We start from the raw sequence: 17,652 nt of genomic DNA, 5'->3' as shown, positions 1-17,652 counted from the left end.
TTACCATGTTCATTTATCTTGCTATAATTTATTCATGAAACATCATCAACCATGAATCAGATACAACAGTTATGAAAATAATTAAAACATGGGTCTTCCTTGGGTCTAGGGAGTGTGATAGCAGATATATAAACAAAAAAATTTAATACAGTGTGATAAATATGATGATAAAGTATGAATAAAGTTCAGAGAAAGTATAATATCTACTTACATGAAAAAATTGTTTTTTAGCATATGTTCTAATCTGTCCTTGGTAAGAAAAGAGAAAAAAGAAAATTTATTATTAAATGTAATTATTTCAATATATGTAATTAACATATTTAAAGAGTAGATGTACTAGGCTTTATCCACAAACTAATTACCTTTAGGCCAGGAGCTATGAATTTATGACAGAGTTCAACATCTTCAGGACAATTTGAGAGAACTGTCAATGTTGCGGACTTGAAGAGCCCCTCCATAACCTATGAAAAACAACACAGAATTGCTTGACAAGTTAGCTATTTTATATGAAAAATTTGTTTAGGGTCTTATAAGAACTGCTCTCCAGGTTTTAGCAACCATAAATCCATTAGGCCTCTTATTCCCTGAATTTGCTATTGTAAGTTAGTTCAGTTTTCCAGACTGATCAGAGGAGGCATCCCAACGTCTCATAAGGGGTAAAAAGAGAAAGAAAAATGTTTGAATCTTTTGTTAACAGTTTAATACTGGTATTGAAGTGAGATGTCAAATAAATATGATAGATGCCTCTTTAAATTTCAATATACTCACTTACATCAATAACAGTACCTAGGATTGTTATGAGAATTGAGGTAATCCATGTAAAAGATTTAGCTTAGCATTCGGCTCACAGAAGCACACAACAAATATTAATCGTGAAGAGTGAGTAAATGAAAGTAAACTTTAAAATTTGAGAAGCAGTGAGATATATTTACATCTAAATACATACATTTTTGCTTTGCTAAAGCGTAAGGTAAAAATAACACAAATTATACCACACAAATCAGTATAGGAAAATTCATTCTACCAGGAGTGTCCATAGAAGTCTCATGGGAAAAAATAATTTGTAGAAGAAAAAAGTGATTAGAACAGAAAATGTTTCCTCAAATATTTTTAATCAAAATTAAAATTTTTGGTTTGAAGTCAATGGACCATATTAGGCCATCAAAATGTACTTATAAAGATACATACACTTATTAAGTATGGACTGCCTCAGAGGCAGGCATCTTCCTTTCTTGTCTTGCATTACTGTTGTACCTATCAAGGCTACAAACGCGGTAGGGGCATAAGCATCTCCTGAAGTAATTTAATGTGACTGGATATAAGAAAGTAATTAATTACCAAGTGAGAACCAGATATATTTATATATATTATATATAGTATAGGAATGAGAAATAACTTGATGAAAGAAGAGCAAAAGGAGGCTAAAGATCTTTTACCTTGAGGCTATGTCACCTTCCATCTAGTAGTGTGATAAGGAAATCACTAAGTAACTGAATGATTTATGAAGGGTCATATCCTCAATACTAAAAAAAGCCAGTGCATACTGGGAGGAAAAAAGAACGTGTAGATTGGATGGTATGCCTACACTGCTGAGAAACACAATATACTTATGTGTAAGAGGAAGACTTTGACCACTGTAACTGTTAATTCGGTGTCTTTCATGAGCAGTAAATTTCCATTTGAAGAAGTAAATCATTGGCTTCTCTAACCTTGACTTTCAGACTATGTTCTATAAATCTATTTAATGAAAAAAGAAACTTAACTAAAGAGTTACCATAACCCTCAGATGTTTAAAAAATACATTAGTCAATTGTAATATTTAATTACTATACCTCATGAGGGAAAAAAAAAAAACCCTTTGTTATAATATTCTGATTAAATATTTAAGAGACCATGCTTCATCAAGATAAAAATTTCCACAGAATGTAATTTATCAAAGGGAGAAAACTTAAGCAGGAGATTACTTTTTGAGGAGCATACTTTTTTCTTCTATCTTTAGGAAAAAAGTTTATATGTCAATTAATAAAATCATTCAACAGTGTATGCCCTGGCTACCACTCAGTATAGTACCAACTACGTAAGAATTATTTAATTATAGAACATAATTATAGAGCAAAGATTATAATTTTAATAAATTCTAACATAATTTTATGTATGCTTCATAACCTTTCCCTCTGGTATCGATGTTGGGTCAATGGAGGTCAAAGCAGAAATAGGGAGATAAAAAGTGCAGTTCTCTCTTAACAATACTCTCATTGCCCGAGTGAATGAATAATACAGAACTGGGTGGTAGACTCAAAGTAAAATCTGCTTAAGGAATTTTACTGACTCCTTGTGAGGCTCAGATTCTGAATCCCTACATTCTACAAAAAGGTTACTCAATAGTGTTACTACTGACATTTTTGGCCAGATAATTCTTTGTTGGGTGGGGGTGGGAAGAGTGGGCTGTGCATTATACGATGATGAAAAGCATCCCTAGCCTTTATCCACTAGATGACATTAGCAACCACTCTCCCTTACTTCTCTGTTCACCCCCTATTAAGGACAACTAAAAAATGGCCCCTGAGGGACACTGATCTAGAACAATCAGTGGGAGATGTTAAAGAGTTATGGAAGTGAATACTGTGGTGTGTGGCCAGAACACCGCTTTGAGACCAGAGTTTTATCCACTGGGAATAGTAACTGCTGATGATTCATGGTTGAATCCCTCTCCAGGAACTGTCCAGGTCAAGAGTGCTGCCTTACCCAAGGTTATACCTCTTCCTAAGGCTAGCCCATGTCCAATGACTGGTTGATGGGCAGAGGCACAAAGGTCCACTTCCTTGTCTTCAAGTGAAGCAACCATAAAGGATCATCTAATTCTAAAGTTTCTCAGAGCATTGCCTAAGGCCTCTGTTTGTAAATGCATCACAGCTGACTTTTCCCTCTGCTCAGTGCTGTTTGCTTTCTTTCCTTACATGTGTTGTTCTCCAATCATCCCCTGCACATAGATCTCTGCTTTAGAGTTTCCTAGGAAATCCAACCTAAGACAGGATAATAAAATAGTGAGCCCATTTTATTAGGTGGTATATGTGGTTATCTATGTTTTAAGTAGAATTGGATCATTTGCTGGGTAAATAAGATTAGAAAGATATATAAATGAATAGAAGTGAGAATTGATGAAAATTGCCTCCAAAAGGGTTCCTACCCCTATTTGTATCTCCCTCTAAATCATTCTTCATATTGCTGCAAGAGAGATTTTTCTAAATATAAATCTGACCATACCCTTTTCCCATTGAAAATTCTTTCTTCTTTACCTTTTGAATGAAATTCAAGTTCCTTAGTATGGCATTTAAACACAAAGTCTTTCTTTCATGATATGACTCTTGACTGCCTCTCCAGCCTTATCCCTTGCCCCCCAAAACAGAGTTCTGACAGTTCCTGTGGATAGTTTATAATATAGCTATTTAGATGTTTCTCTAACCATAGAGATATTTTATTGATTTGCCTAGCAAATACCAAGAGCTACTATTTACAGAGCCTGCTATGTATAGACCCATGCTAGGTGCTTTACATCATATACATTATTTCATTTACTCCTCACAACAACCTATGAAACAGGTACTATTACTCCCATTTTACAATTGAAGCTAAAGATCACTGATGTTCGGTAACATCATAACAAAGTTAATGGCAGACCTGGAATATGAATTTAAATCTGTCTTACTCTCAGTAAACTATGATACTAAAAGCATTCAGCAGATGTTTATTAAATTAAGTAGTTCTCCATCTTCTTCATTCTATGAATGCTTGTAATGCACAGATGTTTGAAGTAAAAATGTATACAGAAGCATTTTTATGTCACAGATGCCTGACATTTAGAGACTATTTTAAAACTTGAGTACCTACCTTCATGAGATCTTGAAGGCTCTCAATGAAAGAAATCTCTGCTTCTACCATATAAAACTCTGCCAGGTGTCTCCGGCTCTGAGAATTCTCTGCTCGAAATGTTGGACCAAAGGTAAACACTTGAGTAAATGCTCTGCAATTCAAGATTAAGAATATAAAAATAGGATTCGTATGATTATTTATAAGTATTTAAATACTCAGTGAGCTCTTAAGGAAAAAAGTTTTATGTGTCTGTCTTGTCTACAAATCCACACATGTTAGCTGCTATATTTCTCTAATGGGTAATAATAATAGTTTCATTAAAAATGTTACATTTATAGAAACTATTTTATCCTGAAGGAATTTGCAAATGTTTTACAAACCCTATGGCTTACTAAATATAAAATTATAACCACTTCTGGGTGCACTCTACTGCAGCTGCTTACTTAAACAGCAGGCAACTACATTTCATAGCAATCAAGAACAAAGTAAAGGAAAAATACCACAGCCCAAAAAGCCACATAGAGAATCTAGATAGTAACTGTTAAAACTAGAATTTCAAGTGGATAAGGTGTGCTAATTATATTTTAAATATGTGAAAAAATAATATTAGATATGTATGGTGATTTGCCTTGTTTAAAGCCCACTCAAGTCCTTTACAACCACCCATGTTTCAATTAATGCTGAATGACCCCTGAAATTTTGGGGTGAGGGCAGATTTTGAAGAACTGTCTACTTTAGTCTCTGTGTTTCAGAAAGGACAATAGCTCAACAATCTGAAAGAGAAAAGAATTTATTTTTAAATTCCTGCAGATGTGGACACTACATCTTTATTTTTACAGTCCTCTCATATAGAAAAATGGCAAGAACTGAGATTAGATCAAAGATATTTCTTAAGGACTATCTAATCTTTGAATTTTAATGTTTTACTAGAACAACAGAAAAGGTTTGGAGTTCCTTAGCTATTATCATTAGTACTCTTCATTTGTCATCAATCAAATAACATGAACATCAGAAAACATAGTGCAGAAAATAAGATTGTTTATATACATATCAGTCTTTTTTTTTTTTAAGATATTCTAGTAAATGAAATAGTAAAATAATTATAATGAGAATCAAAGATTTATTTTTTTCTTTCAAAAGGCCGGTTCAATTAAGGCCTAGTTGGTAAGAAGCTTAGGAATTTACATTTCGGTTCTAAAGCCACCTTCCTGAGAACATGAACACTTAACCTCTGAGAACCTTAGTTTCTAATGGAAAAATAAACAGTTAAGAACTCAAACTATTACTATGGTAACCTCTCTCCCAAGGTTCAGATATGCAGACTTGCTTACTAGACTGTTCTGAAAACACTGACTACCTTGTACAAAATGAAAAATTTTGCCCTACTCCCCCAAACAAACAAAAAGAATGAACAATCCTGCTTTTCTTTCTACATTTATCCCAGCTGTTAATCTTGGTTAATCAACCCAGTCACCCAAAACAGATTCCTCCACCCCATTTCCTGTATCATATTAAGAACAAAATTATATTGTTTATACCTAGGAAATCTCTCTAAAATCTAGATACTTTATTTCCAAAGGCCTGTCTTAGTACAAACTCTTGTGTCTTGCTTGAAAAACTACAACAGCTTTTTAAAAAAATTAATATTTTTATTAAACTACAACTAACATACAATATTGTGTTAGTTTCAAGTGTACAACATATTAGTTAACACTTATATACCTAAAGAAGTGACCACCACGTAAAAGTCCAGCAACTACCTGACACCATACAACACTATTACAATATTACTGACTACATTCCCTATGTTGTACACCTCATCCCCCTAACTTACTTGCTTTATATCAGGAAACTTGAACCTTTTATTCCCTTCCACCCCTTCCCCACTCCCCGTTTTTTTATTTTTCAATTACAGCTGACATTCAATATTATTTTATATTAGTTTCAGGTGTACAATATAGTGGTTAGACATTTATATAATTTACAAAGTGATCCCCCTAACTAATCTAGTACCCACCTGGCACCACACATACTTACTACCATATTACTGACTATATTCTCTATGGTATATTTTACATCCCTATGACTATTTTATAACTACCAATTTGTACTTCTTAATCCCTTCACATATTTCAGCCAGTTCCCCAACCCCCTCCCACCTGGCAACCATCAGCTTGTTTCCTGCATCTATGAATCTGTTTTCTGTTTTGTTTATTTTGTTCTTTAGATTCCACTTATAAGTAATATCATATGGTATTTGTCTTTGTCTGACTTATTTCACTTAACATAATACCTTCCAGGTCCATCCATGGTGCACTACAACAGATTTTTAATTGATGTCTGCCACCTGTCTTTCTTCCTCCAGCCCTAAACTACTACACATTTTCCAACTTAAATTTGATATCAGCCCTAATTTAAAGATCTATGATGATTCCCCACTGCTCCGTGGATAAAATTAAAACTCCTAACTTTGACTTGACTTTCCTTTACAAAGCCTTTTCTCCAGCTGCACTGAAGACATTTTCCTTACACAGTCTTTGTATTTGTAATGCTCATCCCTTGCTCTTTTCTCTCCAAATGGCAAATGTACATCTATCCTTCCAGTCTTGGCTGGAATGTCACTTTCCTTTTGTAACCTTAGCATAGACCCTTCCATTTATTGTTCCCTCTTTTATGTGACTATAACTCTTTGTTCGTATATTATATAGAACATATCACTTTGAAATGTAATTATGTATTTCAGTATCTTTCTCCTCCAATAAACTATGAAATTTTCCAGAGCAGAAATCATGTTTTATTCATCTTTGCATCTCTAGTGCCTAAGATAAAACAGGTGCTCATGTTGAATGAATGAGTACTAATGATGATAACAGCATTCCTCAGTTGTAAACTAGAAGAACACAATATCCTCAAAAACAGTGACATTAAAAATAATGTACAGAAAAATACTCAAACATATTTTACTGTGGCTGTTATTTAGTACTTAAAATGGGTCAAACAATCTAGGTCTTTCCCAAACAATAAATTCAAAAATTACAAGGCCTTGAGTTTCCAATCTGTGGCTGTGCAACTTGTAGGTAGGTTGTCGACAGTATATCTAAATAAATAAAATGACATTTCTTTCTGGTACTGTATCACAAGAAATTATATATACAGATGTTCACTAACAATAAAGGATATTTTGAGATTTTCCAGGGCATAAATTGAAACAAGGTGGCCTAGGTGAAATCAACTTTCGGGGTTGTGAGGGAGATTTACAAGAAATTATCAGTTATCCTCTTGAAATACAAGGAAGGCCAATGAGATTGCTGCTCAAAAGAAACGAGTTATTTGTATGAAGGTACCAGGTACAGGGACAGCAGTGGTTTCTAAAAAGATCTACAAATTCAAGTCACAAGGGCATCTGTAATTCCATGCAGGCTGCTCCAAGATGACTAGCAATAAGGGTATTTTAATGAGGGTTAATAATTTTCCCTAGCAATGCAGGATAAATTCTCCGTTATAAAACATAAAGAGGGTCGGGGATTTTTATTTTAATTATGGTAAGGATCAGGCTCTGACTGAGGTACCCAAGAGTTAAGTATTATTCTACTAGAGTAAGTAAAAACTGATGGCCATGGTGCTTCCTCTGAATTAACAGAAAGATAAAATGAACTGGACAGTATATTGAAAAATTGCCTAACTTAACATCTAGTCTTTAAGCAGAGGAATGCTTAAATCATTCAATAATGATCACCTATGTCAGTGCCCTGTGTTCTATTATAAAATTAGTGATAGTAGTAGTAGTAGCAGTAGCATTGATAGTGGCTGCCATTAGCAAGTGCTTCTTGTGGGCCAGGCATCAGATGTTAAGAACCTTATAGTTAACTCTTTTATAGTTAACTCAATAAAGTATTATTACTTCTAGTTTTCAGACTAAGAAACTGAAGTTCAGAGATGTTAAGAAGCTTTCCCAAAAGTCACAGAATCATAGCCTAATAAATAGTAAAGGCTAGATTCAAATTCAGATCTAATTGTAATGTTCATAGCCCTAATTATATTAAAATAATGATGCTCATACCTGAACATTGGCAAACTCAGAAAATTAGAAAGAAAAATTTGTAATATAGCCCCATCTCCTCCTTCTCAAAGAAACCTAGGGTAAGTAGTTTGGTATATTTCCATTCCTTATGAATAGCTTATTTGTTAACATTATAGCTCTCTGGGATATGTTCCCTTCATGTAAATTATGAGAATGATAAATTTTCACCAATATTTTGCAAACTTTAGCAAGTCATTTAGCTTTTCTGGTCTTCAAATTCTTCCATGAGTAAAAGATTGGGGCAGCTTGACATTAATTTCTAGTATCTTTGCAATGATTTTGTTTCTAGGTATATGTGAAGTCACTCTTAATTTATGCTGATTTTTTTTATTTTTCCCCATTTACATACATGAAAACCATTTGCAGCAAGGCTTGGGCCAACTAACATTTAAAATAAGATCTGAGAACAAGGCCATTTCTAAAATAAAACACAAAACCGGTGAAAGGCCAGTTACTGCTGTGAGAAGAGACCAGCAGAAAAAGAAAACGCACAGCACTAAAAAGTATTCTTGTGCCAAATTATCAAGAGAGGAAAGCTATATAAGGAAAGTCCATGAGCTTGGAGTTGATGTTTAAGATAACAAAAGTACATTCAATACACATCAGCCAAGATAGCTACAAAAATGGCTTTTTAAAAACAAAAAGTAAAGTTACCAAAAAAAGGTTCTTTAAAGGTCGTTTTCTCCCTTGAGGGGAGTTTTAAGAAGCCTTAAATTGGCAAGTGCAATACTAGAAAATGGTCCCTGATTGCCTGGCCATTTATTCTTTCTGGTCGTGAAATTTAAGAGCTGATCTTTATATTTTGAAAGAATAGAGGAATGATTTTACTTTAGCTGGGGAAGAACTTATTCAGCAACTTCCCCAAAGTCTCCCCAATTCTCAACCCCCTATCACTTCTCTACTGTCAGTTCAGTAAATGTTCACAGAACAGAAGTGAACTCACGGCTTTAAACTGGCTTTTAAAACAGTCTTTGTCAAGCAGTATTCTCATCTTTCAGAAAATAATAATCTATTTTACTACTGCTTTGTATCCATTGGATTATCAATACTGTGACTTACTTGCTGTTCATTATTTGTACATGCATAACAGAGAAGACCAGGCACCTCTTTTCAGCTTTCCCCTATTCCTCTATTGTGCAATACACTCGGTGGAAGGATATAAAAGAACTGCAGCTCTCACCATTTCATCAATACATTTTAAAGAATCCTTAGGGAGGATGCACTCTAAAATCTAAAAATTCTTCTTTACCACTATTGCTAAAGACTTCTGCAAAATTAATTTTCTTTAACATGTCCTAAATATTTGATTCAGAACTGAATCTGAGGCCCAGGCATAATTTAATCTTAATTGTATAATAAAATTCAAAGTTTGATAGAGTCTGACAACAATCCTGCTAAAGGGCATGGAGGATCTGTACTCTTTTCTGAGAGGACATCTGAACTGGGGGGAAGCAAAGGGAACACGAACACACAAATCCTAAGGTACGAAAGAGCAAACATGTTTAAAGACGGTAATTGATGAGGTCACAGAGGTGGGAAGGGATCAGAACACACAGAGCCTTCTTTACAAGCCATGATAAGAAGAGTCTGGACTTTGATACTTCTTAAAACATTCTCTCCTCTTGAAATGTTTAACACTGTATTCCACTAGTTTTCCTCCTATTTATCAGACCTCTATCTCTGCCTCTTTCTATATTGTACTTCAGCTGTTCATTAACCACTAGTATTTCTCAAAACTTAGTCCTAGATCCTCTTCTTTTCTCACTGAATACACTCTGCCTAAACCATCTCACCTGAGCCAACGATATCAACTACCTATCGGCACACAATTCACAAATTTATATTGCCCAGACTTCTTCTCTAAGCTCCAGAAGCATATATCCATCTACTTAGTTGATCCTTTCACTTGTCATAAGCAGAACTCATGCTTCTCCCTATCCATTTTGGTTTCAGATTTCTTCCAACCTTCCTAGGACAATCCTCCAATTAGGCTTTTAATAACACTATGTACTACAGTTAATATCAACTTTCAAAAAATTACATATATGGATGTGATTGTTTAATGTCCATATTTGTTGTTAGACTATACATTTCAGGAGCAACCTTATCTATTTTTTGGTTCATTATACTATCCTCAGTCCTAACCCAGTGCCTGACACGCACTAGACAATTAATGTTTCTCAAATAAGTAAATAACTCATTTTCTATAAAATATGCTGATCCTCAAATTGAATCTTTAAAACAGCACTGGGATGGGGTAAAGGACAGAGGAGTAAAATGAGGAAGATGGTAAATGAAATATCAATTATTAAGCAAAAAATTCTGCTATTCTTTGAAATAACTGTTCACAGAAGATACTAGAAGAGAATCAGTTTCTTGAAAAGTGACTGCCTACACATTAATTTTTAATCTGTAGGCAACAATTAAATCTTGAAAAGGACTATGTTAGGTGAAGCTAACTAGCAAAAATTTAATTTTTTAGAAACTAAAATATTGCCACATGAAAAAAATTACCCTAAGTTTTATTCTATATAAACGGAGCAGCACCTGATTGATTCATTGGCTTCTCCATGGTGGATACCAACAAGTTAAAACAATAATTGCCGCTTCGTCATTCCTGCAATGACAGGCTCTTCAGAGGACTGACTAGATATGAGTTAAAAAAATAACATTTTTCTAGAGGGTCACAATTTGCTGATTGTTTTTCTTAACTGAATATTTATCTTCATGTTTCAATAAGACATGAAAATCACCTTTCCAAAAAAGGTATACATTGTGTCAACTGCAACTATTCATGCCTAGATTATTTCTCATATTTAGCAGTCCTTGTACTGAGGACCACTACAGAGAACATGGGAATACTTTAATTTAGGCAAGCGCACCACATGGTATTTACATGTCACTTGAGTTTACAAAGATTTCGAAGGTTACCTTTTCTGAGGCCTGATAATACAGAGGTAAGATGAGTCATCATGGCATTACGTTTTTAAGGTTATGGTAGTGATTTAGAGCATTTATTCTAAAGACCTAAGTTGAACTAGCCAGGTTAACTTCTTTGAGACGAAATTTCCCCCTGTGAAAATGAGGTTAAGTACACATATGTTCTGAGTTATTGGAAAGATGAAATAAAACAAAATATGTAAAAAGCTTAACCTAATATTAATTATATGGTGAATATTCAACAAATAGGTAATAGTTATTTTTGTTTCCTTCCTTTCCAAAGTGTACAGTTCTCATTTGGTTGGTCTTAAGAACTTTTTATACTTTCAATTGCAGATCTCAAAGAATTTGTTTACATAAATTATTTCTACTAACATTTACCATTAAAACTGAGAAATTAAAAAAATGCTTATAATTCATTTAAAAACAATGATAAACCCACCACATGTCATAGAGAACACTTTAAAGATAAAAACTCATAAGAGGAGTGGCAATGTTTTACATTTTTGTAAATCTCTTTCATATCTGGCTTAATAGAAGACAGCTGGACTCTCATCTCTGCTTATGCATTCAATCTGTTATGCTATCACATGTCATGAAGACTTTGGAAAACTTTACTGTATATTCATGAGAGAATGAAAATGAAAAAAGCAAATACTGCCTTAGGATTATTACAAAAATAGTTTTAATTTCAAAGGACTCCCCTTGAAAGGGTCCTGGGGGGCCCCAGGGATCCCCAGATCAAACTTTGAGAAACATTAACTTAGGTAATGGTTCTTAATGAGGAATATTAATTCCTAGCTTTACACTTAAAGACTTATATTGAGAAAACCTATGGAGGGTCTTGGCCATGAGTATATTTAAAAGTTCCACAAATAATTATTAGGTGATTAAGAATCACTACCTTGGACATGGTTCCATAGTGTAGCGGTTAGCACATCTGCTTTATAGGCAGAAGGTGCTGGGTTTGTGCCCCAGTGGAGCCACAGCCTATGGTGTACAGCCATGCCACCCTGAACAAGCCCGATGTCTGATCTTGAAAACTTAGCAGGGTCGGGCCTGGTTAGTACTTGGATGGGAGACCATCTAGGAAGACCAGGTGCTGTAGACACAAATAATAATAAATTAAAAAAAAAAATAAAGAACCACTACCTTTTCTAAGGCGAGCTCAGGGAGGACAGAAACCTCCCGTGGAGCAGAAGGGCAAAAGCTCGCTTGATCTTGATTTTCAGTACGAATACAGACCGTGAAAGCGGGGCCTCACGATCCTTCTGACCTTTTGGGTTTTAAGCAGGAGGTGTCAGAAAAGTTACCACAGGGTTAAAATATAGAAAAAAGAAAAAAAATTTTAAAAAAACCAAAAAGAACCATTACCTTTTAAGTTTAGATCCCTAATCAATATACTTTTTTAAAAGTTTCTTGATAGCTATAACTAAAAAATGGACAATACGTGTATTGGTGGAGAGACTCCTCATATGCTGCTGGGGGGACTGTAAAATTGTACAACTTCTGTGGAGAAGTTTGGTGATCCCTCAAAAAGTTAAATATAGAGTTATCACATGACCTAGCAATTCTACTCCTGAGTATATACCCCAAAGAATAAAAACAGGTGTTCAAATAAAACCTCGTATATAAATGTACATAGCAGCATTATTCATAATAGTTAAAAAGTAGAAACCCAAATATTCAGCAATAGATTAAGAGGTAAACAAAATGTGGTATATCTATTCAATGGAATATTACTCAGCCATAAAGAGGAATGAAATACTAATATATTCTACAGTGTAGATGACCTTGAAAACATTATGCTGAATGAAGGAAGGCAGACACAAAAGGCCACATATTGTATAATTTCATTTCTATGAAATATCCAGAGCAGGTAATTCTGTAAAGACAAAAAGCAGGAGAGTGATTGCCACGGGTTATGGAGAAGGAGGAACGGAGAGTGACTGCTTCATGTGTATGGGGTTTCCTTCTGGGGGTCATAAAAATGTTCTGGAACTAGAGAGTGGTAGTTGGTGCATAATGTCACTAATAGTAAATTTCATGGTATATGTATTTTATCACAATAAAAGTTTTACAAATTTATTGAAACTAATTGTCCATCAGGCACTTTACACGTGTTTTATTTCATATTTACTACCCTATGAGGCAGGTGATTCCACTTCATTTTACACCTGAAGAAACTGAGGCTTAGACAGGTTAAGCAACTAGTCCAAAGTAGCATAGCAAAGCTGGCTTTAACCAAAACACGTTGACTCCATGGCCCACTTTCTGTATGCTGCATGTGGGCACTCTTCAAAACTAAAGAAGTACAGCACAGATGATCAATGGACCCACAACCCCACCAAACACTATCATATGTTCCAAAGAGAAGTTTTATACCCTTAATGCCCCTCTATCTAACATCGTCATTCCATTCTTGGAGGTTGTTCTTGATTCACCTTTCTTCCTTCTCTTGCTATCTCAGCAATTCCCACTTCCTATCACTTACATCTACTCCTGTCTTATGTTTTTCTCCATTTATATCCCCTCTTAGTGGAAAGGGGACAGTCATTTTCAAGTATTGATGGTCCATCAGGAAACATATTCGTTCTACTTTAGGTTACAAAAAATGATAACACATCCAATGTACTTTATAGCTCTTTTTGGTCAGGGATTTACCAACAAAGACTTCTTTTGTTGCATGCTTCTCCACCCTCCACCCCCACCCATGTTCTTTTACCTACTTTCATGTTCAAAGCCATTATGGAACATTGTGGACCCTAAAAGTTTGAATTTGAGGAAAAGGAGGCTTTGTTATAAATGTTTGGATGATTTAGAGCGGTGGTTCTAAAACTTTGGCATGCATTAGAATCATCTACATTTGTTAAAATTCAGCTTTCTGGACCTCAATTTCAGAGTCTCTGCTTCAGCAGACCTTAGGGTAGGTTTGGGAGTTTATATTTCTATACATTCCCCAGTGATGCTGCTGGTGGTGGTGCAAGAACACCACTTTGAGAACAAATGACTTAGGGTGGTTCTCCATCTTGGATGCATTGGAGAATAACCTGCAGTACTTCAAAAAACAATTTTGATACTCAGCCCCATCCCTAGACCAATTAAATCTGTTTTTCTGGGGGTTTGAACTAAAATATGATACATCTTTATTTTTTTTTAAAAGCTCTTCAGACATTTATAGCCAGAGTTGAGAACCACTGATCTACACTGTCACAATTACAATTATGATTGAAAGAGGCAAAAATGTTTGATATAAATGGTGTTTATTCATTAAAAAGGTATTATTTACAAAAGAGGTATAGACTATAAACGAAATAAAATGCTCCTAATATTCTTGACAGACTCCAAATCATAGCTTGGTCTATGAACACCACAGCACACAGGGACTATGGCAGACTAGAAACAGAAAGGCAAGATGCTTTTAAAGGAGTATTTAGCCTACAGAAATAATGTAGAAAAAAATCTCTATTTCTCTTCATTCACTTTCCCTGAATTCTAGAAGAGAAAGAAGAGGAAGGGAAGAAGGGGAGCAGGGGAAAGAGGAAGGAGTAGAAGAGGACAATGACAGACAGATAGGCACACATGCACACACAGAATACAAAAATGTCTGTCTGAACCCAGTATTAAGTCACATGTGTACCAAATGATATATATAGGGATTTGACAGTTGCACTGTATACAATAACAAAATATTAGGGAAAAATATCTATCAGTAATAAAGGAGATAATTTGTGACATATTCACACAAAGGAATATCCTACAGTAGTGAAAACAGATTATACAATATGGATATAATTTAGAAATTTAATATTAAGTGAATAAAGTCACAGAAGAATACATACAGATGATTCTATTTATATAAAATTTAAAAACTTGTCAAATGAAACAATGTATTGTTTATAAGTATGCATATATGTGATGAACTCTAAAGGAAAGGAATGATAAACACAAAGTTGAGGTTAGTGGCTAGTTCTCATGGGTAGAGAAAGGGATGTAATTAGAAAAATACATAAAGGAGATGAAAGAAATAAAATACTTTTAGAGGACCCAGGTGTTATTCTTTATACTTCACCTATACATTTATTTAAAATGTTTAATTTTGTGTCTATGCAATATTTAGATGCCAAAAAAGAGTAAGAATGGGTAAGCTACTAGAACACAATAAAAAAGCAAAATGACAAAGTTATACTAACACTAAAGGGCAGGTACTGGCCTCAGAGCCCAAAACCTAGCAGGACACCACTCACTTTTTCAAGCTTCTTATCTTTCCCTTTTCTCTTACTATCCATCCAATTTAATTCAACAAATATTAATGCACACTGAGCACCTGCCTTTGCCCAGTACTATTACTATACTAAAGGCAACAGACACATCTGAATAGAATTTACACTGGTGACTTCAGGGCTTTACAATCTGCGCAGAGGCCAAAAAAATTTGCACTTTTCAGTACGGTGGCCGCTAACCACATGTGGCTATTTAAATTTATACTAATTAAAACTAAATAAAATTAATAAAAATTCAGTTCCTCATCACACTAGCCACATTCCAAGTGCTCAAAAGCCACTTGCAGCTAGTGGCTACCATACTGGACAGCATGGATACAGAACACTGCCATCATTGCAGTAAGTTCTAATGTACAGCACCAAAGTAGATTGGTGAAATCTCAATAAATGCAGAAGATAATCAACTTAAAAAAATGTGTGTTTAGACAATGGGATATGAGGAAAGGTATCAGTGGAGGACACAGTTCTTGGGAATAGTTTCTGAATTTGTTTCAGTGCCTAGTTGTACAAATCGTATTTTTCTCACAGCTATTTCTCTATCATTCCAGGCCTCTCTGGCTCTCCTTTCTTTTCTCATATCTCTTGCTTTATAAAACTAATGCCCTACTTTTTCATGTTTGCAGGCATAGCTCCTCTCGTCTAATAAAACAGCTCTCTTTCTGAAAGGCAATGACGCACAACCTAAGAATTTTTCAGTAAACCATGTTTTCAGCTTTTGTTAATGTCCCAATAACATGCATGCATATCTCTCAGAATCAGGCTTTTCTAAGCTCTTAACTCATAGCTGGGCAAAACAGAAGTCATCTTATTCATCATGTTCTAAAGATGAGGATGAACCAACTATTTTCAAATGATCCTGGCTTCCTGAGAAGGAACATTTAAAGGAGACACACAATGAAATGGATAGTACTTCCATCTTCTGATTTGCCTTCACTTATAAAAGGAAATAGTGAGTGCTGTATAGATACTACAAATATTCTTAATGATATGGATCATGGTATGACCTATACAAAAGGTAGAGACACTTTAGATTGAACTAACTGAGCAAATTCCCAAGTCACACTGAACCCTCAATAGCCATGTATGAAATACTAGTATTATCAAATCAAATGCATATTTTGACTATATGGAGCATACATGAAAAAGTTTGAGATAATTCTTTGTACAACAGTCCCTACAGTATTGTCTGCCTAAAGTTCAAATGTTCTCATTGAACCTCACACTATACTGTCTTAAAGTAGAATCAGGAGGAAAGCACAGGAAAACTACTCAGTTGAAGAAACTAATTAAAAGTCACTAAATGATACTGCAGAAACAAAATTCTTTAGTTTTTTATCTTTATCTCCCAATCTCTACCATAATTTACACACTAAATCTGCCTCTTAAATGTGAAATAAGGCTGGTTCAAGTTTTGCAAATTCTTCAAATTGTAGAGATTTATGTCGCACATGTCTATGTCTCTGTCCTATGCACCTGTTTTAAGTGGGAAAACATGGGTTTTATTTTTTCAGTGTAGGGGTATATGATGGGAGATAAAGTAGGGGTTGATATCAAGAGAAAAAATAATGTGACTATCAACCAATATATGTGACTAAGCTTATTTGTTACCAATTTCTACTGGTAAGAAGGAAACAAAAACCATGGCTGAGTTTCTTTATTAGCAATTTCTTCTAGAGGAACAAAGATGCAAGTTCCTTTTATTTTGTAGAAAAGAAAACAAATCTAATTTAGTAAAGTAAAATACATAGCAGTGTTTCAGTGGTTTCTATAATTCATGCACATAGTTTACAGCTAAATTTCTAAATTTTTGATTTTTTAAAAAAGACTACATTTTCGGAATTCCTACAAAGGGGAATTCATACCAACAACATGGAATATTAAATAAAATTTTACTTTCCTATAATAAGGGTAAAGTATCTCAACAGATCCAATATAATATTATTCTAAGTTTGTGAATGCATTTTCTGATGGAGATTTCCCCCCCAATAGATTGGTGAAATAAGTCAAAAGCACAGAAATAATTCAAGTCCATAGTTCATTGCAGCCAAGAAGACTGCAGCCTACAGCCTAGCTATCTGTCCTTATCTTGCAACCATTATCTACCATGAAGTCATATTCATTTATTTCTTCATTCAATAAATATTAGACTACTAACCACCATGGAAAATATAGATGTAAATCAGGCATGGCTTTTACCTTTAAGGAGTTTACAGACTAGTAGAGGAGCTGATAGACCTAAATGTACAAGCCATGATTATAAAGTTCCTAAAGAAAAAATTAGGATTAAATTTTTGCAACCTTTTGAATAGGTTTTAAAAGTCATGAATCACATAAGAAAAAAACAGATAAACTATACAATAACAAAACACTCTAGTCTTCAAAAAGTACCATTAAAAAGATGAAAAAGAAAGGCAGACTGGGAGAAAATACCTATAGTATATATCTGATAAAGGGCTAGTATCCGGAACATATAAAGAA

The 17,652-nt window shown here is 34.4% G+C and overlaps 1 protein-coding gene and 1 pseudogene across 2 annotated transcripts in view; one reads left to right on the top strand and one right to left on the bottom strand.

The window, feature by feature from the left end:
* The window catches only part of NARS2 (asparaginyl-tRNA synthetase 2, mitochondrial), a 98,713-nt gene that overhangs the window by 23,721 nt on the left and 57,340 nt on the right, over window positions 1-17,652 (bottom strand). For both annotated transcript variants that reach the window (XM_016161566.2, XM_016161567.2), the window contains exons 7-9: window positions 3,889-4,021; window positions 363-461; window positions 212-249 (exon numbers count right to left, since the gene is read on the bottom strand). In XM_016161566.2, the coding sequence (XP_016017052.2) occupies window positions 212-249; window positions 363-461; window positions 3,889-4,021 (270 nt within the window). The remainder of the gene's footprint in view (window positions 1-211; window positions 250-362; window positions 462-3,888; window positions 4,022-17,652) is intronic.
* LOC118603156 lies at window positions 11,887-12,002 on the top strand (annotated as a pseudogene).

This window comes from Rousettus aegyptiacus, unplaced genomic scaffold, assembly GCF_014176215.1.
Source record: "Rousettus aegyptiacus isolate mRouAeg1 unplaced genomic scaffold, mRouAeg1.p scaffold_m13_p_5, whole genome shotgun sequence".
In the NCBI taxonomy this organism is placed as follows: domain Eukaryota; kingdom Metazoa; phylum Chordata; class Mammalia; order Chiroptera; family Pteropodidae; genus Rousettus; species Rousettus aegyptiacus.
This window is presented reverse-complemented; position numbering and strand designations above follow the sequence as displayed.